Raw genomic sequence first — 22757 nt, forward strand, 5'->3', positions numbered from 1 at the left:
TCGGTGTAACCTCATGAGTTCAACCAAGTGCAGGATGCCAAAACTACACTTGATCTGCAATCTGACAATTTTTTAAAATACTTTTCCAATTCAATCAAATCAAGTCCAATTCAGAGTCTCAACAAGTTGAGACATTTCAGATCCAGGCTGACAAGACAGGGCGAGCGACCAAACCACCCTGTCCTGGGCCTGATCTACATGAGCCAAGCTGATTGGAGAAGGGGGAGGTTCCTCCTCCAAGACTTGAGCTCATTTGCATCTTAGCCAAAAGGCCGAGATGCCGCTTTTAAAAATTGCTGCATGTGAAACATATGAAGCCTCAGCGTAACCTAATGACCTCGACCAAGTGCGGCCGACCATGGGCTGCCGTCCATACACTTGATCTTAGCCAAAAGGCCGAGAAGCGATTGCTCTGGAAGTACCCTGACACCAATGTAAATTCCTTACTACCAAGCGGCTGAAGTGAAACAATTTATGAATGGCAGTGAATGGGTGGGTGGCTGGGCGGGGGGGGGGGCGGGGCGTGAGGCAGGGCTGAGCCAATGGCAGCCCGCGCTGCCCAGCCAGTAAGAGCCACGGGAATGGGCAGGGGGCGGGGGCACGTCCTGAGTGACGGCCAGATTGTCCAATCGGCGTCGTCCTTTTATCCGCCATCCGGCCAATTGGCGCGACGGAAGGAGGTGCTCAGGACTCCGGGCTGCGCTTTGTTGATTCTGGTGCTGAAGATAGTGTCATTGGATTTATTATTTATTTAATTCCCCACACCTCCTCCTCCTCCCAGTATCGGTGCTGCCTGGGTCGGTGGTTTCTGGATAAGTCATTCGGTTGGGAAAGCGAGGCGGAAAGTCAGTGAGGAGAAGGCGGCCATTAACCTCTCCCCCCCTGAGGGTAGGCCTTGTGAAGAAGCCGGCCATTTCCTTGCCAAACCAACAGGACGGCATTGCCACCGCTCCATACACGGCCGGCTGCTCACTGACACCCGGGCTGCTGCTGGCTCTTATTTTTATTTGCTCCCTTTACCGAATCTATGTCGGTGCGGCCTGTTGAAAGATTCAGGCCCGGTTGTTTGCGGGTTGCCATGGTAACGAGCCGTCCGGTTGCCAACCCTCCAGGATTGGCCGGGAGTCTTTCATTGAAATTTAATTGCTGTGTGTGCAACCCTGGCGAAAAAAAATCATCGGGACTTGGTTTAAGAATAATGTTTTTATTTCCTTTTCATTTCCTCTGAAAATGTATTTTTTTTACCAGATATAAAAATATTGAAAATGGGGATTAAAAAAAAAGCTTATTTGGCTGACAAGATATCCAAAGGTGTGCAGTTAAAAGCAAAATATTGCGATGCTGGAATCTGAAACAAAAACGGAAAATGCTGGAAAATCTCAGCAGGTCTGACAGCATCTGTGGAGAGAGAATAGAGCCAATGTTTCGCGTCTGGATGACCCTTCGTCAGAGCAGGTTAGGCGGATTGGCCATGCTCAATTGCCCCTTTACGTCCCAAGATGTGTAGGTTAGATGGATCAGCAGGGTAAATGCATGGGGAGGGGGGCTTAAGATACTCTGTGAGAGAGTCGTTTTAGACTCGATAGGCTGAATGGCCTCCTCCTGCACTGTAGTGATTCTATGAGAGTCGAACATCATCCATAAGAACATAAGAAATAAGAGCAGGAGTAGGCCCTCGAGCCTGCCCCGCCATTCAATAAGATCATGGCTGATCTGAAGTGGATCAGTTCCACTTACCCGCCTGATCCCTATAACCCCTAATTCCCTTCCCGATCAGGAATCCATCTATCCGTGATTTAAACATATTCAACGAGGTAGCCTCCACCACTTCAGTGGGCAGAGAATTCCAGAGATTCACCACCCTCTGAAAGAAGAAGTTCCTCCTCAACTCTGTCCTAAACTGACCCCCCTTTATTTTGAGGCTGTGCCCTCTAGTTCTAGCTTCCTTTCTAAGTGGAAAGAATCTCTCCACCTCCACCCTATCCAGCCCCTTCATTATCTTATAGGTCTCTATAAGATCCCCCCTCAGCCTTCTAAATTCCAACGAGTACAAACCCAATCTGCTCAGTCTCTCCTCATAATCAACGCCCCTCATCTCTGGTGTCAACCTGGTGAACCTTCTCTGCACTCCCTCCAAAGCCAATATATCCTTCCGCAAATAAGGGGACCAATACTGCACACAGTATTCCAGCTGCGGCCTCACCAATGCCCTGTACAGATGCAGCAAGACATCTCTGCTTTTATATTCTATCCCCCTTGCGATATAGGCCAACATCCCATTTGCCTTCTTGATCACCTGTTGCACCTGCAGACTGGGTTTTTGCGTCTCATGCACAAGGACCCCCAGGTCCCTTTGCACAGTAGCATAGTGAGTAATAAGTGTTTTCACTTTCCAACTTTCTTAGAAAGGCAGTGTGTCACCAGGATGGATGTGCTGATCCACGAATGGCTGGAGTGTATAGGCAATATTATTGTCTCAACCAATATCATTCCCATTATAATAAAAGCAAAATACTGCAGATGCTGGAGATCTGAGATAAGAACAAAGTGCTTGAAAAACTCAGCAGATCTGGCAGCAGAGAAACAGAGTTAAGGCTTGATCCAATATATTGTATGGCGCCTTGGTGGGGCTGCACCTGGCATATTGTGTACAATGTTGTCTCCTTACCTAAGCACTCGTGTGGTTGCCCTAGAAGGAGTGCAGTGAAGGTTCACCAAACTGATCCCTAGAACAAAAGCAGAAAGTACTGGAAAATTCTGGCAGCATCCATGGAGAGAGAAGAAGAGTTAACATTTTGAGTCCAATGTGACTTTCTTCAGAACTGAGGAAAGGTAGAGATGTGATGAGTTATCTGCTATTGGGGAAGTAGAGAGGGGGGTTGTCATGTGGAGCAAAAGGAAAGGTCAGCAACAGGTTAAGAGGGTGGGGGAGATTCAATTACGATGGCATCATGGAAGAAAAGGCAAAGTGTGTAATAATGGTGTTAGTAAAGGAACAAATCATTGGTTCACTATTGAGTAGGTATTAATAGCAGAATAATAGTCAGCGCTGTCTGATAACAAAACACAAGAACAAGATTCAGACTGGCACCGGGGGAAAGAAATACAAAATGGAAGACCCAGAGTTCATGGTCTGAAATTGTTGAACTCAATGTTGAGTCCAGAAAGCAAGAACAGACTTTCCCTTTTGTTTCCGCAACCTCCCTTCCCACCGCCCCCCCCCCCCCACACACTTTTCCCTGACTTGCTTAAAACCTGTTATATCTCCAACTTTTTTCAGATCTGACAAAAGGTTATTGACCTGAAACGTTAACTATTTTTCTCTTTCCATGAATACTGCCTGACCTGCTGACTATTCCCAGCATATTTTGTTTTTATTTCAGATTGCCAGCATCTGCAATATTTTGCCTTTCTAATTTTTGAAATTATTTTTATGTTGGGGAATGGTAGCATGGTGATTATTTTATTGAACTAGCTGTCCAGAGTCATGAGTTTAAATTCTATTATGGTAGCTGAAGAATTAGCTATTAGCTACCAAATAGTCGGGAAAATGCAGGGAAATACATTGTACAGAGGTGCAAAAACTGTAAACGAGTGATAATGGGAGTCTGGAAAATATTTGTGATATTTAGCTGCCCTGGTTGTAGATCTTCCCTTAAGATCATCACTGCAATACTCTATGGCCAAAAATGTATAACCTGAGGAAAATTAGCATCTTATGTGTGGAAAAGGAACAGATTTTGTAGATTGGTTGTCGGTCTCTGACTCCTACCTTTTGGGAGAGGTCACTTCATGAAGGTTAGGTAAAACCGAAGTAAACTGCAACCTTTCAAAAAAAATACTAATGGAACTTTGAGTGAAGTAAATTGGCAGTTTCTTGGCACAAATAATAAATTTTTTAATTGTTGTTAATTGAGATATGGATGACACTGGTAAGGTATTATTTATTATACACCCCTAGATGCCTTAAGAACATGAAGGGTCAACTGTGTAGTATGGACTTTTATCTTGGCCAGACAAAAATAGATATGGCAGAACCCTTCCCTTCACAACAACATTTTATAGACATTTTCTTCTGGCACCAGCCACAAATTACTAAACTGCATTCACAACTTTCAGATGAGGTCTTTTAACTCCAGGCCCCTGGATTGCTAGTCCACAGTCATATCCACTGAACTACCCAGTGTGGCTGATTAAATTGAGTAATTTATTATAAGCATGTCCTTACCAATTATAGCACTTGGGAACTGTAGATCTGAACAAGGTTCATAAATTTGCTCAGGATCTTATTCAAAGTATCCAATGACTACCGATCTGAAGAATATGAATATTAAATATGTATCTTATTGAGCGAAAAATTTGAGCAGTGCCAAAAGTTACCACAGTATAAAATTCCTAGTCATGTACAAAAGGTCAGTTAATGTTTGAAAGGGAGCTCAGACGAAGGTCTTGCACTAATCCAGAAAAATTACTATATTATTATAGATTTACAACATTCATGGTTTGTTAATGATTGTGATAAAATGATAACTGCTGTCTGATCTTTTAGCAGGATATGTCCGAACAGGACAGACTCATTTCAGACTGCTGGGTCAAACCAGTTCAATGAAGCTGAAATGATGGCGATTTTGGAGCAAGATCAAATACTGCTTGAAAAGCAGTACCATGAAGAGCTTTTGACCTTGAAGAACTCATGTAGGCAGAGGCTGCTGATGCTTGACAAGTGCTATAAGCAACAGAAGAATAAATGTAATATGGAGTATAAGGGTAACATGAAAAGCTCGGGCCTGACGGAGGAGCTGGACAGGTTTTTCATGATTAATGAAGGACAAACTCCTGTGATGAATAATCCTTGCAAGTTGCATACATCTGGGTGAGTCTACTGCGGTGAAAGTAGATAAATTCATGTCGGGTTAATTATTTGCCCCTCAATTCCCATGCATACAAATTTAGCCCTTTTTTTTGGTTCTTCAACTACAACAACTTACATTTATATAGTGCTTTTAACATAGCAAGACGGTGGCACAGTGGTTAGCACTGCTGCCTCACAGCTCCAGGGACCTGGGTTCAATTTCCAGCTTGGGTCATTGTCTGTGTGGAGTTTGCACATTCTCCTTCTGTCTGCGTGGGTTTCCTCCAGGTGCTCCCATACTCCAAAGATGTGTGGGTTAGGTGCATTGGCCAAGCTAAATTGCCCTTTAGTGTCCCGGGATACATCGGTTAGAGGGATTAGGTGGGATTGTTGTTGGTGCAGACTTGATGGGCTGAATGGCCTCATTCTGCACTGTAGGGATTCTATGATCCCAGTGGACTTAACAAGAGCATTATCAATAAAAACATTTTTGGCGCCAAAGCAGAGGTTATCAGGACAGTTTGAACAAAGAGAAAGGTTTCAAGGGACACCTGAGAGGAGGAGGGAGAGAGAGGAGAAATGTTTTGTGACGGAATTCCAGAGCTTGGAGCCGAAACTGCCTGTGTTGCAATGATGAAAGTCAGGGATGCACAATCAATCATTCAGTTAAAATTGACAATCTTGGAGCCATCAGTGTTCTGTGATCCTAATTAGCAAGTCAGAAAATTGCTGTTAAACTCCGGAGCAAAATTTATTTTTGCTAATGCTGATCTTGTATGGACTATGATGATGCAGCACTTTGGAGCTCTTAACCTTATGCCACTGAGCAGATGGATGTGGGTTTGTACTCATGAATCATGGCCATGAACCCATTCCTTACCTGACAGCATGTGGGAATTTCAGTGAATGTTTACAAACTGTGCAGAGAACTGACAAAGTGCCACTGGCTGCTGTTAGTCTAAAATTCCTTTGTTAACAGTATAATCTGTTAAATACTGAAAAATAAACTTTGCAAGTTTGCTTTCTCTATATTTCCCTCATCATCCCCTTCCTTGCTGCTCCTTCAGTCAGAGCAGCAAGGAAAATTGGACCCGATACCTGTCTGCAGTAAGTGATAATGCAGTTTAGTAATAAATCAATGAGAGACAAGTTTCTGCTAGCAGGATAATTTTCTCTTATTTCCACACTGTCCTTCAGTACCCTCTATCTAGGATTTTCAAACTGGGAATTCATTCAAATACGTGACTATTCCAAATTGTATGATACCAAATGCACAGCCATGTACTTATCATATTTTTATAGTCTGGGTTATAAATACCAGCGTCAAACAAGCTTAGTCATTTTGTTCATTTTTTTTAACCTTACTCTCAGCAATTCTTTCTTTACCAGAAACACAATGGTGAGGAGTTGCCGTTCTGCAAGTGAACTCTGCAGTTTAAATGATTCAGAGCTGAATGCTAAAAAGAATTATTCACAGCTGAAGAAGTCCAGCAGACCTAAGAGTGCTACTTCAGATTGGATCTCGCAGTTTACAGGTGAAACATTTCCCAAATAAATGAACAACACCATGTGATTTGAAAACATTTTGGTTGAAATACCCCTTTCCCAGTGGATTAGTACTCACAGACCATCTAAATGATACTACATAACATCCATAATATGAAAGTGTTGCACATGAAGAGTGTTTTAATATTGTTTTTAGGAAAAACAGGTATTTATTTTCATGTCACTTCAGTGCTCCTCCATGCATACTCCCCTGTTAGTGAGACAGCTGGGCCACACTGCACATGTGCCAGCCGCTTTTCACTCCCGCCTCCCAGCTTGCACTTTCACATTATTTCACAAACTTCTGGAAAGTCTCTACTTAGATGCCCAAGGTATGGTGATTCCAACTTGGGAGCTACTGATCTGCACAGCAACCAAGCTTTCCACAGCAAACAAAATATTTTCTGTCAGATGGAGAAATTTATTAAGAGTCATGTGTCAAAAAATATGTGTGTTTCAGGGGTATTTTGTGTCTAAATATTTTTCAGCACTGTGCCAAAGTCCCCAGTAGCTCAATTAACAGTTGAGAGTGGGGAATTATTACAACTCGCATAAAAGTTAAAGAAAGATATCTGGGGCTGGATTTTCCTTTGCGATGCCACCTAAAATCAGGTTTTTAAATTTATTCTTTCATGGGATGTGAGCATTACTCTGGCAAGGGCAGCAGTTATTGCCCATCCCAATTTCCCTTGAACTGAGTGGCTTGCGAGGCCATTTCAGAGGGCACAATGGAGGGCTGTGACAAGTTGCTCAGGGATCAGTGCTGGGACCTTTGCTGTTTGTAATATATATATATAAATGATTTGGAGGAAAATGTAACTGGTTTGATTCGTAAGTTTGCGGACGACACAAAGGTAGGTGGATTTGCGGATAGCGATGAGGATCATCAGAGGATACAGCAGGATATAGATAGGTTGGAAGCTTGGGCTGAGAGATGGCAGATGGAGTTTAATCCGGACAAATGTGAGGTAATGGAATTTGGAAGGTCTAATAAAGATAGGAAATATACAGTAAATGGCAGAACCCTTAAGAGTACTGATAGGCAGAGGGATTTGGGTGTACAGGTACACAGGTCACGGAAAGTGGCAACACAGGTGGAGAAGGTAGTCAAGAAGGCATACGGCATGCTTGCCTTCATCGGCCGGGGCATTGAGTTAAAAAATTAGCAAGTCATGTTGCAGCTTTATAGAACCTTAGTTAGGCCGCACTTGGAATATAGTGTTCAATTCTGGTCGCCACACTACCAGAAGGATGTGGAGGCTTTGGAGAGGGTACAGAAAAGATTTACCAGGATGTTGCTTGGCATGGAGGGCATTAGCTATGAGGAGAGGCTGGAGAAACTTGGTTTGTTCTCACTGGAACAACGGAGGTTGAGGGGCGACCTGATAGAAGTCTACAAGATTACAAGGGGCATGGACAGAGTGGATAGTCAGAAGCTTTTTCCCAGGGTGGAAGAGTCAATTACTCGGGGGCAGAGGTTTAAGGTGCGAGGGGCAAGGTTTAAAGGAGATATATGAGGCAAGTTTTTTTACACAGAGGGTGGTGGGTCCCTGGAACCCGCTGCCGGGGGAGGTAGTAGAAGCAAAATCGATAGTGACTTTTAAGGGGCGTCTTGACAAATACATGAATAGGATGGGAATAGAAGGATATGGTCCCCGGAAGAGTAAGGGGCTTTAGTTCAGTCAGGCAGCATGGTGGGTGCAGGCTTGGAGGGCTGATAATTGCTGTATACACATTCAGTATGACATGTCTGAACATGACAGACAAGTGTAATAGGGATTGAAAATAGGACAAAATCAGTTAGTGAGGCTCAGGGGTCAAATAGTTTACCCCAGCTTCTATTTTTTTGTGATCTTCTGTTAAATCCAATAAGGAATTCAGGACCAATTAAGAGTGGCTAGAATGTGGAATTTACTACCACATTGAATGGTTGAAATAGATGCATTTAAGGAAATATGAGATAAGTACATCAAGTAAATGAGGGAGAAGGAAATAGAAGGATGTGTTGATCACGTGAGGTAAAGAAAGATAGGTTGAAGCTCATGTGGAGAATAATCACTGGCATAGACCAGTTGGACCCAAATGACTTGTTTCTGTGCTGTAGAGTGAGGGAGAAAATAATTTCACTGCTAATACTCTTCTGTCATTCATAACAAAGACATTAAATGATTTGTGGATTGTTTAAAACCCGGGGAAGAACTTGTATAACATCCGTCACTGTTGCATGACTCTCTACATACTTTCTTACTGAATTGTTTTGTGCAGTCCCTCAGCCATTCAACATGACAATGCGGGAAGGTCAAAAGAAGACTCAGCTTCTCAGATCCAGCTTATTAATGGAAATAGAGAAGGAGCTAGTGGAAAGACAGAAGGAAGAAGAGACAGAATGCCAGAAGAAATTCCGGGCTCTTCCCGTGCCCGCTCATGTCTATTTGCAACTCTATGAAGAATTGAATGAACGGAATGAGGAAAGGAGAAGGAGGGAAAGAGAGAAGCGCAAAGAGTTTTTGATATCCACACAGAAACCATTTACTTTTACTGAGAAGGAGGAAGAGAGGAAGGAGAAGTTGAAACTACAGCACAGTACCGCAGTGCCAGAAACAGCAAAAACGGCAAAACAGATAAAGAAAATTCCTCGGTCCGTTCAAGACCCAACAGTAAGCGAGAAATTAAAAGGTAAGCCAAGTACGTGATTGCAATATGCATTTTAAATGACTGGTCCACATGGTGCTGAAATATTGTAGTCATGCTACACATCGAGAACCAAAACAGAATGCCCTGTGGTACAGACCTTCTCCAGATGGGATAGTAATTTGATCTCCAGCATCTGTCTACACAGCTCTTGGCTAGAAATAGGAGCTGTATTGAGAGCAGCGAGTGACTGAAATGAGGGTAGGGGACCCATTTATTTTTCTCTTTGTTGCAATTTTGTTTCTAGCCCTTGCGCTGTTCCTCTCCCAGTGTATAACTTGGATGAGATTGGAAATTTGCTGCAGAAATCTCTGGAACAAACCAAACACGCGTGCTGTATAATATATACAGCTGTTGAATATCCAACACGTTAGATAATTAATTATTAATAACCCTCTGTCAGCTCCATGTGGCATTTAAGAGTATTTTTATTTGAGATTGGGAACTGACTTGAGCTGAAATCTTAGACAGCTATCCCTAACAGAAGAGACCAGGTCTCTGCTTAAAAAGCTCCATAACAGTACGACTGAAATGCCAATCAAGTGTTGAGTCTGAATCCTTGCTTATCCCCTCCCCAGTGCCACAATATCACATTTTAATATTACAAAGAACATTGCTAAGTATTTTTCTGTTAAAATACATTTTTTTCTCCCTCTTCCTTAAAGAAGAGGAACTGTTCAGAAAGATCCGGATACAGATGCGAGCTGTGGACTTGCTGAAAAGTGCTTCCTCACCGATAGATCTTCATCCTTACAAAAAGGAGCTGACCAGCTCAAGCTCTGCAAAAACAAGACGGGAAAAGCTGGGATTCCTCGAAGAAAGACCAAAGTTCAGGCCAAGCATAAATCATGAAGTTCCAGATTATGTAAAACTCTCCAAAGCATTTCAGGGAGAATGGAGAAGAAAGTACCAGGTGAAGGAGACAACAAGATGCGTGCCTTTTGAACTCCATACGTCAAAGTTAGTGCCACGGCAAAGTAAAACAAGTGAAGACATTGTATCAAAGGTATGTTTTTCACTGCAATGCCACTGGTTGAAGGATCCTATCAAGGTTTGGTGTATTAAGAGAATTAATTCCAGCAGCCACATACATACTGGAAATCCCTATCTGGATACATGGGGGTGGCTCTGCATCTTCACTTTTGGGGCTATAATATGGCAGTGTAGATTGTCCACCATTAGTGCTTGGTTTTCTAACCATTGTTTATGCCTTCTCCAGGGTTTCCCCCAATCTTCCGCCACTGCTACAGCAGAAGAGCAGAGAATCATGGTGGAAATTTTGCCCTTGGGACCTTACTTACAGGTCATTCTTTCTGGGCAGTCCCTTGGGATCCACGATGACTTGATCCCACTCCAGTGTGATGGCTTCTGAAGTAGCTGATAAGTCCACTGCATGGTTGTGGGATGGATAGATGGGTTCTTTGGAGGTTTGTGTGCTCCCTCCAGTGCCTAGACTTCACCTCTGCATATTCCTGACAAAGTCTTTCAATATGTTGAGTGCCTCCCTGGATGAGCCTTCTCCATTTTGGCTGATCACATGTCAGGGTTTCCCATAAGTCAGCAGTGATGTTTGATCTTTTTGGGGATGCTTTGAGGATATCCTGCTGCTTTCGAGTTCCAAGTAGAGCAGTTGTTTTGTGAGTTTGGTGTCAGGCATGCGAACAACATATCCTGCCCAGTGGAGCTGATTTTGAGTGATTAGCGCCTCCGTGCTGGGCAAGTTGCCTTGGGAGAGGACGCTGCTATTGGACTTTCTTGCCAACTGGTTTGGAGAATCCTGCAAAGGCACCAGTGGTGATATTTCTCCAGTGCTTTGAGGTGTCTCCTTACAGGTGGAAAGAACACGTCTTGTCCGAGTCACTCCAGACTCACTGAAATACTCCAGACTGAAAGTAAGAAGCAGAGTTTGTACTTAAAATGTAAACTATCTGGCAGTTTCATAGATCAGAGGCTTAAGTGTGGTATCTAAGGTCTGTAGAAGGTTATGTTGAGTTAGCTGTTTATAATTGCAGTGAAGACATCAATGTCAAAACTGACCTTGTGGATCAGACAATCATGTTCCTACACCATAACTCAGGTGAGCACAGAACGGAAGAGGAACCCAAGACTTATTAGCATCATTTAGAAACTATAATGAATGTCCAGCAACTCATCTTGAGCAACAGCAGCATAACTCCATTGTGAAAAAATGAAAACAAACTTGGCTCAATGATTCCGGCATTAAGGAAGGCAAAATCTGTAGCAACATCAACCAACCCTCAGGACAGATCATATATATGCACTTGGTGATATATATTCCCTTCACTATATCCTGTCACCCAGACATCAGCTTTCTTAGTACGAATTTTCTGAATCCAAATCATGTAAATCAATATCTTTATATTATTCTGCCGTGTCATTTGGATGCAATTGTTCAGATTATTGGATGATTCAAGGTTTATTAATACAAAAATAATTTTGAATTATCAGGAGTAAACTTGTGTAATCAAATATTGGAATTCAGATGGTGTCTATAACCTTAGCTGAGCCCTTGATTCAGACTGCATATTTGTGCCTCCTTTTGGTTTAAACAGTATTCATTTAACTGCACTTAATTATCCAACTTCAATGCAGTTGTATTAATGCAAGTTCAATAATTTGCATTCTTATAAAAATCTTGTGTGAAATAAGTATGGAAATTGCATAACACTTTTCAAGCATAAAATGGTTCCTTTGCTGTCGTATTTACAGGATTCTCATAAGAAAGTAAAGACTCGGTTGCCCAGAAGCAATTCTTTCAGTGGCATTCAATCACTATCTTCCGATACTCTTCCCACCTATACAACAGATGCTGCAAGAAAAAGGCAATCAGCTGTCAGGTAAAACAAAATTTGGAAGTTGAGCATGAACCATCATGTTAGATGCGACTGTGTTTTTCTTTCAATACATCGAAAATATATTTACTAAATGACGGACTGTGAAGTCTGCCTCATAGAATTTTTAAAATTCATTCAAGGAAAGTTGCCATTGCTGCCAATGCCAGCATTTATTGCCATCCCTCACTACCCTTGAAAAGGTGTTTGAGAGAGCCAGAAGTGGGTCTCCTAGACACGAGAAGCTGGGAGAGACAACCAACCAACTTGTACTAGTACACCAGGCAACAACTTCAGTGGTGTTCACTTGTATAGCAGCAAATGACACCTACACTTAAATGGCAGCCAAATGTATCTCACACTTATGAAACATTAAGCAACAACTTGCACTTACCTGGCAGCCAAAAACAGCTTGCATTTACAGCAATTTGTCGTATCCAACATCAACAATGTTTGCAAAATCGCCAGCAACCTAAGACTTGCATAGCCAGAAGCAACAAAAGCAACGTAAATTTACATTACTGCCAACAACAACTGAAGTACATAGGAGCCAAATACAACTTGCACTTAGGAAACACCCAACAATAACTAACTCTCGCACGACAGCCAATAACAGTTCACATTTATATGTCAGCCAACTACAATTTACGCTTCGAGCAGCCAACAACCTGAACTTAGATATCAGCTTACAAATTAGACTTGTACAGAAACCAAACATAACTATAAAAATGTAGCACCTTTCCAAGCACAAATGGCCCACCATGCCTTCCAGGAATTTAGAGAGCATCAAGTAGGAAATGGGAGAGTTTCCAGGGCATGATGAGTGGCACAGTGGCAGATGCAAGTTTTAAGGGGGACTTTGAAGGTAGACTGTATAGTGGAGAAATTTAGGACTAGAGTGCTAGGTATCAGATTTGATGGCAGAAGTTTTCATCGCCTAAGGGTGGACTGCGATGGGTAGTAACACATAACAGACCAAATTCAGAAGAGTAGCACAAGCAGACTGAATGTGGGGTTAAAACAAGATGTAGAAGAGGCTGGAGTCGGGCCATGAAGGCATCTAAAAGCATGAGTAATGATGTAGAGTCAATGAGTCATTGGAGATGGGCAAGAACAGGCATGATAGGTGTGTGAGACATGGGATAGGATAGCATACCATTGGCACAGTGATAGATAAGTTGAGTTTCTGCAAGGTAGATCTCAGGAGGCGAGTGGAGAGCACTGGAGAAATGGAGCCTTGAGTTGCCAAAGACATGATTTCACTTCCTGTGACAGTGAGCTGAGTTAGCAATGTAGGTGCCGTTTATAGAATCCCTACTGTGCAGAAGGAAGTCATTCGGCCCATCAAGTCTGCACTGACTCTCCGACAGACATCTTACCCAGGCCCTATCCCTGTAATGCCACATATTTACCCCGCTATTCCTCCTAACCTACACATCACGGAGCACAAAGGGACAATTCAGCATAGCCAATCAACCAAATTTGCACATCTTTGGACTGTGGGAGGAAACTGGAGCACCCAGAGGAAGCCCACGCAGACACAGGAAGAACATGCAAAAACTCCACACAGTCACCCAAGGCAGGAATTGAACCATGTCCCTGGCACTGTGAGGCAGCAGTAATAACCAATGTGCCACTGTGCTGCTCCAGGTGCAAAGAGATAGTCTTGGAGACACACTAGATGTGATAGATTTGAAGCTCAGCTCAGCTGGGAGTCAAACAGGACACTGATGTTGTGCACCAGCCTGAGTGAGCAGTCAGGAAGTGGGCTGGAATTGACACCTCAGACACTTTGTGGGGTAATTGTCCCAAAAAGAAAAAAGCAGGATTAGGCTATTGAGTTGGATGATCAGCCATGATCGTAATGAATGGCGGAGCAGGCTCGAAGGGCCAAATGGCCTCCTCCTGCACCTATCTTCTATGTTTCTTTGTAAAAAAAAAGGCAGGTTTGGGTCACATGAAAAGTTAAAATTTAAAGGAATTCAAACCTGACTTGAACCTGCCAACTTTCAAATTTAATGGTGTCAGGGTGACCAAAACAACTCGGGGGGTGGCAGTTCAGTTGGTAAACCTTTTAAGAAGACTGAACAAACATTTTATTTTTAACCTGGTTTTTCTGACCCCTGGAAATTTGACAGGTAAAAGAAGGCAAGTCGGGTTGGATATTAGATCATTTATTTTCCAGCACTGCTTGTGGGCCAGGAGGAGCAGGAGTGTTTCTTTCACCAAAGATCAAGATCCTGTAAATTTTGGATCTGACTGACCCTGTCCCCTATCTCTGATTTCTGTTCCCCTCCCTGGCATGATGGGATTCTCCTGACCCAACCGCCATTTCCATCTCCCAGTAGCAATCCCCACTAAATCCTGCTATGACAATCCCTTTCCACCTGTTCCTCCAGTATATCTAGTCTATCCTCCTGAAGCAGGGTTTTGCTACCCAAAGGACAGCCAACTTGTCATAGAGGCTTAATGTGTGGGAAACGGAAAAAAAATCCAAAAGACATCTGTCTTCCCGTTTTCCCCACACACAATTCCTCCCCCCCACAATTCCTCCCCCCAGTGCCCCCATCCCCAGTTCTGAACTTGCAGGCCTGTTAATATCGGGGCCTGTTTCTGGTTTTTGCTCTGGTTTCTATTTGTCATATTGAGTTGGAGATAGTTCTGGTTCATCCAGGACAAATCAAGGAATCATACTAGTTAGAGACCAAAGATTAAATTTCACATCCATGCTTTTGGTGCAGAAATAGTGTGTGGCACACTCAGAAAGAAAATAGTGCAAAATAAGAAAATTAATAGTTATATACATATCCATTGTTTGCTCTGCATTTCCATTCTGTTCTGTTCATTCTTCTAGCCATTTAGGATAAAACTAACACGATGGATGGCAGGCAGAAAGGATAAAATGATAATTCCACTTTTGGCTCAGCACACAATCACCAAGCACCAGAAAACGTTGTCATGTTTGATAGTCCTTTAATAGGTGATCTAATTTTGTTCCGTAGGGAATCCCTGGAAAAACGGGATAAGCAGGAACTAGAGAAAGCTCAATGGATGGAGCAGTACAAAGTCAATACCCAAGACATGAGCAAAACATTATTGACACGGGCTAAAGCTATGGATCCTCATCAAAGCCTAGCAGAGACCTACAAAAAAACATTGAAGCAGTATCGGTTTGTTCTGTTCTTGCTATCCTATGTTTTTTGCTGTATAGAAATAGAAATGTCTTGCAATATCAATAACAAATGATAATAAAATGGCTTATCCACTATTAGACATGATTTGTATCATCTCGGTCCAGTTGGATGTAAAAGATTGAATGACATTTCATTCGCACACAGCAAGAGAGTTCTACCAGTGCATGCCCAACATTGACAGAGGCAATCAACACCAAAGGAAGATTAACTGGTGCTTCATCTCTTTTGTAGTTTGCGAAAGCTAGTTGTCCCGAAATTCCAATTAATCAGTTGCCATTTTGGTTTCAGGCAGAGAGATCTCAAAAGGAAGAAAGAGTACAAGAAGGAACTGGAGGAGATGAAGAGGCGAGTCCACAGCAGACCCTACCTCTTTGAACAAGTCACTCAGGTGAAGAATTAAATGGCTGTGAGGGATAAAGCGAAGAACTACAAATAAAAAAGCAAAATACCGAGGAGTATGGGATTCTGAAATGAGAAGCAGTGCTTTGATTTGATTTATTGTCACATGTATTAACATAGTGAAAAGTATTGTTTCTTGCGTGCTATACAGACAAAGCAAACCATACATAGAGAAGGAAAGGAGAGTGCAGAATGTAGCGTTACAATCATTGCTAGGTTATAGAGAAAGCTCAACTTAACACAAGTTAAGTCCATTCAAAAGTCTGACAGGAGCAGGGAAGAAGCTGTTCTTGAGTTGTTGGTACATGACCTCAGACTTTTGAGTTCAGAACTTCAGAGTTCTGGAAGTAACAGAAGGTCATATAGTACCTGTGGAGAAAGAAACAGAGTTCATAGAGTTTTACAGCACAGAAAGAGGCCCTTTGGCCCATCGTGTCTATGCCGGCCATCAAACACCTATCTATTCTACTCCCATTTTCCTGCACTTGGTCCACAGCCTTGTGGAAATGCTATGGCGTTTCAGGCGCTCATCTAAATACTTAAATGTTGTGAGGCTTCCCACCTTTACCATCCTTTCAGGCAGTGAGTTCCAGATTCCCACCATCCTTGGGTGAAAAAAAGTTTCCTCAAATCCCCTCTAAATCTCCCGCCTCTTACCTTCAATCTATGCCCCTGTTTGTTTCGGATCAATAACCTGTCGAGAGGATCATGAAAGTATGGCCACTTGAGGTGATCATCATCAGTAAAATTATTAAATGAGAAAGTCAATGCATTCAGGAGGGGGGAAGGAGAGATAATTAGACAGCAGATTGGAAATTATTTAACTTTAACATCTTTTTAAATTATTTAACTTTAATTAAATACTTATTTAACTTTAACATCTCCTTGTGAAGAGTGTACCATTGATCTCTGCTCGGCATCATAGCGTTCATTTTTATCTTCAGAAAAACGCTGCATCAGAAGCTGAGAGACGATACCGCGAAACATTGCGGCAAGCTGGGTTGGATGAAAAATTTGTCCAGGATAAAGGAAGAAATGCAGAGGATATTCCCTTCTTGATATCTGACGAGGAAGACAGTAGCTTTGGCAGTGAATACAGGTAGAACTTTTTGTGGCATATGTATTAGAGGTTTCCGGCCTATTGCAGGGTGCTGGCGAAAGAAAATTGAATTGTGAATTATTGCTGCATCAGATAGCTGGAAATAAATCTCAGCACTGGGAAGGGGAGGGGGCAATCACATGAATAGTTGAAACAAATGGTAGGAGGTGCTCAGCGGTGCTGCTATTTCCCAGCTTTCTACCATTCTTTTGCCATTCAGGGCAGGCCCATTATATCATTCCCCTCATGCACCCGTAACTAAGGTCAAACCCAGCTTAGTGTAAGAGAACAAAACAGGAAGTCTCAGTGAGGGAAATAATAAATTATATCCTGTCAGATAGCACACTGTACACTTTTTCTTTTTCAAGATTTCAAAGGTGGGGAGGATAGAAAGGGGTGCATCAAATAATCTCCAGTGGGAGATCAACAGAAGCCCTGCAGAAACAGTGTTACCAGTTCAAAGGCTTGTTACGTCATTTCTTGTGAGGTTCTGCTGTTCTTCAACTGAAGTCACAGTCAGGGATAAGCAGCAGCTCGGGGCAACGATTTTCAATATAAAGTACCCCAAACCCTTACACAGCCCTCTCCATTAAATCTTGTCCGAAGAGTATTGCTCTTACTGCAGAACACTATGGTTTCTGGCTTTTTGGGAGGTGTGGGAAGATAACGGGCTTGTATCCCATGGGACAATCCTTGAGATGTTCAGCACAAGAGAACAAGGAAGCAAACAAGGTTAGAGATAACAAGAATCTGTGATATAATTGTGTTTGAAGATGCTGTCCTGCCCACCATCAAATATTGCCATGTGATCTTTCCAAGGAGGGGGATAGGACGAGGCAGAGAGAGAGAGAGAGAGACAGGTGTTACTACAGAGGCAGGGTTGAAGCTGAACCTTCACTTGGGTTTCTCAATTAAAATATACAGGAAGCATTAAAACTACATTTATATCAATCAACACAAATAAAACAATAGAATCATTTATATTTCAGGGACAGGAGGCCATTTAATCTCTCGGGCCTGCTCTTCCATTCAATTAGGTTATAGCTCATTTGTATCTTCACTCAACCACTTTATTCTATGATACCTTTAACCAGCAAACTTTTATCATTCTCCTTGAAAAAGTGCTTCCTGACTTCCTTCTTAGACCTAGCTCTAATTTTAAGATGCGTTCTCTCTTGATTTCTCTCACCAGAAGAAATAGTTTCTCTATATCTATCCTATCGAACCCCTTTATCACTTTAAACACCACAATTAAATTGGCCCTTTAGTCTTCCAATTTACTTTGATTATCTTATGTGGCAAAAAGGCTGCCAAGTTATTGATATATAGAAATTCTTAATCATGAATGAGAATTACATAACTTGTTGAGTTCTTCAGTTTTGCTTACTGGGCAGGGATGCCAATTTGACATGTTTTATATGGAGACTTGAGTTTTATTTTGTAAAATGCAGTTCCGAATTTTCAAAACCTCGAACTGTGATAAGGTTCAAGGCTGTACTTTCAAGGAAAAACACCAAGATCTTCATCTTAAATATGACAAGTTAGTATCACTGATGGGATGGATTTCATATATAGCTGTTGCTGTCGAAGATCCCAATTACGGTACTTGGATCTATCTAATCAAGAACTAAAGGCAATTTATTTCCTCGATCGCAGAGCAAAGCATGAGAGTGACGAGAAGAGTGAGTCTTTGGAAAGCATCAAAGCTGTGGAAGTAGAAGAAGAAAAAACTATTCAGAACAGGGACGAAGGTGAAGAGAATGGAGAGCAAGAGGACGATTCCTACTCTGACGAGCAAAATAGTCTTGATTCACATGTAAGATAAAATCCACCCCGTGAACAGTATGAATAATTCTAACCATCTCTTGATGCCTTTGTACATCAAGAGACACTTCTTGCCTTGTATTGAAACAGTTGCAGTCCTGCAGTTTGTAGTTTCTGGCTTCAATACGTTAGCAAACATAATAGTGAGCCTATTACGAACATATCTGGGAAACGTGTGACTTCAGAGTCCAAGCACTTGCACCTTTAAATATTCTGTCATCTAGTGCTGAGGTAGCATCGATGAACCATTTGAATTGCACTTTGACCAGTTAATGTAATATTTCACAAGTTGTACCTGATTGTATGTCGAGGTCTCTGGGTTACCTTATTTATCTAAATGCAATGTTTTGCATCTGATGTGTGTTTCGAGGACATAAAAGCATAGGCCATCCCTAAAAAGATGTCTATAAACCAGGAAGCAAAGTATGCTGTTTCATAGAAAGAGGCTATTATGCCAGCAGATTATAAGAACTATCCAATTAGTCCCACTCCCCATTCTTTCCCCACAGCCCTTCAAATTTCTCCTATCCTTAAAATTATAATCATTCCAATTCTTTACATTTCTTAATCGTAAGCATATTTAATAAATAAGCTACCACGTTACTGAAAATATTACTCATTTCAGCAGTCACAATTGCACAATGGTAATTCTCCAAGATAACTGAAGAAACTTAAAGGCTCCCCTCTCATACCTTCAGCAGCAAATGGACAGATACTCTCACACCTGTAAAGATTTTGGTTTGGCCATCTGCATTAGGAAGACATGCCAAGGTCCAGGATGTTGCTTTACCACCATCTTTCCACAGAGACGATGACACTGGAGGTTGTTAATAGCTTCCACAATCACTAGTGTTCCGTTGCTTGATGCTGAAGTCACCACATGCTTCACAAAAGCTGCAGTTGTCTGACCAAGCTAAGAGAGAATGTGTGAAATAACAGCAACATGACTGAGAACACCAGTCTGATAGACTGAGAGTCTATCAAGCCTGCATTCTCAGTGCATTCCTCAATAGTGCGATACCTGAACAACATATACCAGGCAGGAGAAATGGCTGAACAGTTTCCACCTTTGCTATCTCAGACGTGTCCTTGGCATCTCCAGGCAGGACAAGGTCACTGACTCAGAGGTCCTGAAGTGTGCTAGTTCCATCAACTTACATTCATTGCTAAGCCAACAACGGCCTGCAGTGGCTCAGCCACATTCATCAGATTGATGAAGGCCATATAACTAAAGACCATCTCAATGGTGAACTGGTCACTGGGTCATGACCTCCTGGGCATCCATATCTCCACTACAAGGACACTTGCAGGAGCGATTTGAAGATGGCGACATTAATACTGATAACTGGGATACAGTGGCTGACGACTGGGACCTCGAGCCTGACTGTTTGGAAGGACATTGTAAGAGGCAAGCAGAAACAAAAAAGCTCAGCTGACCCAAGAAGAGAGCCTAGAGAAAACAGAGGCCAGAGAATCATGCATCTTTCACCCCACTATCTTCCTCAGCAATATGGCAGACACTGACCATGCCAAAGTGGGGCTCCTGAGTCACACCAGGTGATGCTTCAGAGTTGACAACCAGAGCACAAACCATCATCTCACAAGATGGAGGGCTTCCACCCCTATTAAAGTCTTCCTTCCTATAGTTTGGATTAAATTTGCCTTAAATTTATCCATTAGGCCTCTGTGCAAATGGCATGACTACACCTCAATCCCTTGCAATTGCACCCCTTTCGGTTCCAGTACATTAAATAAGCAAATTTCTTCTCTGGCTGTGGTTTATTGAATCCTGCTAGATTGCCAATTACTAAGCTTTGGTTGCAGGAGGTAATATTTCTTGTTTAAGATGTCCATCTGATAACTTTTACTGGAACTTCTTTTAAAAAAGTAATTATCTATTCTGAATTTAAAATTTTTTTATTTTAATTTGAAAAATCCCACCTTTCAAGTCTGATTCAAAACCGGTTTTTAAAAATGCAGTAAGAAAATAATCCTTACTGCTATGGAAACTGAAAAGAGTAGGTAGGGTTTAAAGAATGAGTCAGGCTTCAAAACACAAGTTAAAATTGGAAAGAGTAAGGTGCAAGTTTAAAAAAAACTTCAATGCTATTATATTTATTGTAACAGATAAAATATATTTGTGTATCATTTAATATTTTTCTCTGTACACAATGAGGCTCTGGGCATAGTAGTAACACTATTTAACTTTGTGTTATTCACTTTGGGCTCGGATCCTGTAACTATATAGCACTTCACAGGAACTTTATCAAGCACAATCTCCACCATGGCATATGCTGCAACAATCTCGACTCTTAACTGTCAGAAGCTGTGTCCTATTTTTCTTCCAAATGTCTCTGAATTTTATTTCCCAAGGTCACTTCCTTTAATGAGGAAGGTAATTTTTCCAAAGTTTGCCATGGCAAAATCTTTGGACTGATTCACCAAAGGTAAAATACTTGTCCCAGGTAATTTCTGTATTTTTGTTGTAACTTTATTTTGTTGTTTGCGTATGCATTGGGTTTTTTTTGTGTTTGGATCCAATTTTTAACTGGCAAATTCCTACTTGACTATAAAGTCAGACTGATGCAAATGTGAACTCTTCTTGCAAGTTATAACAAGCAGTGTAAAAATTGTGAGGTCTGTATATTCACTTTTGCGCTAATCTTAGAGGCTTGCTGAATGAGGCTCTTGCTGCAGACTGCAGAAGTCAATAGCTGCTACATTCTTAAAATTCTGGTTTTTCTGCCTGTTTTTCTTGTTGCTGTCATTGTTGTGATTTATAGTTATAATTCATTTTGGAAAATATTATATACATTCATCATTGAGGCATCCATGTCTGTAAGCTGTCAACTCACTTTTCTCTGGAATATATAAATTGTATATCATAAATCAATTCCAATCAAAGATACATTAACATAGCTCAGAATTTGGATTCTGATAACACTTAGACAAGTTTAGAGCCTTCATTTTTATAGAATAAGATTAGATAGCAAATGCACAGAATGGACTACAGCAGCCTAGATGTGGATCACTGTTGTTCCTGTGTCTGTCTCGCACCTGTTCATTTAGCAAAACTGATTTTAATTTTGACAGTAACAAAATCTCACGCTGAAAAGCAAATATCATTGTATCTATATAATTAAAATGATGTCTAGCCACAGTCTGTTTCCATCATTCCTTCTATTGAATGAAAACAAAATACTCCAGATGCTGGAATCTGAAACAAAAACAGAGAAAGCTGCAAAAACCCAGCAGGTCTGGCAGCAGCTGTAGGGAGAGAGAAAATAGAGTTAATGGTTTGAGTCCAAATGGCCTGTGGACCTGCTGAGTTTTTCTGATTCGCTTCTGGTAACCGCAATTCATAAAATGCTGTTGCAATGAACCAATCACCCTACCAGCCATTCCCACTGGTGATTGAGAGGAACCAGTTCCCCTCAACTGGCCCCAGTCCCTTTTATCTGGCCTGCTTGGTATCATTGTGAGATAAGCACACTCTCTCCAATCCTCTCAGCCTGTCAACCAAATTTTTTTTTCTCTTTATTCTTTCATGGGATGTGGGCATCGCAGGTAAGCCTAGCATTTGTTGCCCAGGCCTAAGTGCCTTTGAACTGAGGGCAGGTAAGAGTTAACCACATTGCTGTGGAGTCTGGAGTCACATGTCGGCCAGAACAGGCAAGGACGGCAGATTTCCTTCCCTAAAAGACACTGATGAACCAGATGAGTTTTTATGACTATCATCTGGTCATCATTAGACTTGTAATTCCAGATTTTTATTGAATTCCAAAAAGCTTTACCCTGGCTCTCTGGATTACTAGTCCAATAACAATACCACTATGCCACAGACTCCCCCACTTATTAGTTCTAATTATTCCTGTTTGGTTCCCTTAATTCAAAGAATGTGGATGCCCTTAAAATTCAGTCTGACAGGTGAATGATACAGTATTTTGATGGTTCTACATGCTATAGTTTCACATCTCCAACACTAGCCTTAATATCATTATTGAAAAACAGTAAAGTAACAACATCCAGGTGTTTCCTCCGAGAGACAGGAAAAACAAAAATAAAATGAACGATAGCAGAGGTACTCCAGTCTTGTGTAGGATAAACACCAACAGGGACTGGTTTGGTCAAGTGTTTCCGTGTTGTAATTTCGATGCAATTCTCTTGCAGCTGTATAACAATGCTGGAAGTCACATGAGCAGACACCCAGGGGAGTATGTATACTCAGGGAAATAAGCAAAACAAGAAAGGGATCATATAAAAGTAGGAACTGTGTCATCCTTTGTATTCAGTAGTACAGT

The 22757-nt window shown here is 41.7% G+C and overlaps 1 protein-coding gene across 3 annotated transcripts; it reads left to right on the plus strand.

Annotated features, from left to right (window-relative positions):
• Window positions 1-656: 656 nt before the first annotated feature.
• On the plus strand, window positions 657-21610 carry fam161b (FAM161 centrosomal protein B). 3 transcript variants are annotated; one of them, XM_078234363.1, is made up of 10 exons: window positions 657-716; window positions 4550-4873; window positions 6242-6387; window positions 8663-9073; window positions 9754-10094; window positions 11819-11946; window positions 14943-15110; window positions 15423-15522; window positions 16478-16632; window positions 18289-21610. In XM_078234363.1, exons 2-10 carry the CDS (start codon window positions 4617-4619, stop codon window positions 18455-18457), a joined length of 1875 nt encoding a protein of 624 aa, XP_078090489.1. In that variant the 5' UTR covers window positions 657-716; window positions 4550-4616; the 3' UTR covers window positions 18458-21610. The 3 variants fall into 3 exon arrangements, with proteins under 3 accessions (XP_078090489.1, XP_078090490.1, XP_078090492.1); XM_078234364.1 differs by lacking the exon at window positions 657-716 and adding an exon at window positions 836-1081; XM_078234366.1 differs by lacking the exon at window positions 657-716 and adding an exon at window positions 836-1081 and having other exon boundaries at window positions 4553-4873.
• The last annotated feature ends 1147 nt before the right edge of the window (window positions 21611-22757 follow it).

Source organism: Mustelus asterias, chromosome 18 (genome assembly GCF_964213995.1).
Source record: "Mustelus asterias chromosome 18, sMusAst1.hap1.1, whole genome shotgun sequence".
Lineage (NCBI taxonomy): Eukaryota > Metazoa > Chordata > Chondrichthyes > Carcharhiniformes > Triakidae > Mustelus > Mustelus asterias.

Bases quoted from the DNA above. Each gene is read 5' to 3' on its own strand.
- fam161b (XM_078234363.1), top strand. From the start codon at position 4,617: ATGATGGCGATTTTGGAGCAAGATCAAATACTGCTTGAAAAGCAGTAC. The intron at 6,388-8,662 runs GTGAAACATTTC...TGTTTTGTGCAG, and splicing joins TTGGATCTCGCAGTTTACAG to TCCCTCAGCCATTCAACATG. The intron at 15,111-15,422 runs GTTTGTTCTGTT...TTTTGGTTTCAG, and splicing joins AAAACATTGAAGCAGTATCG to GCAGAGAGATCTCAAAAGGA.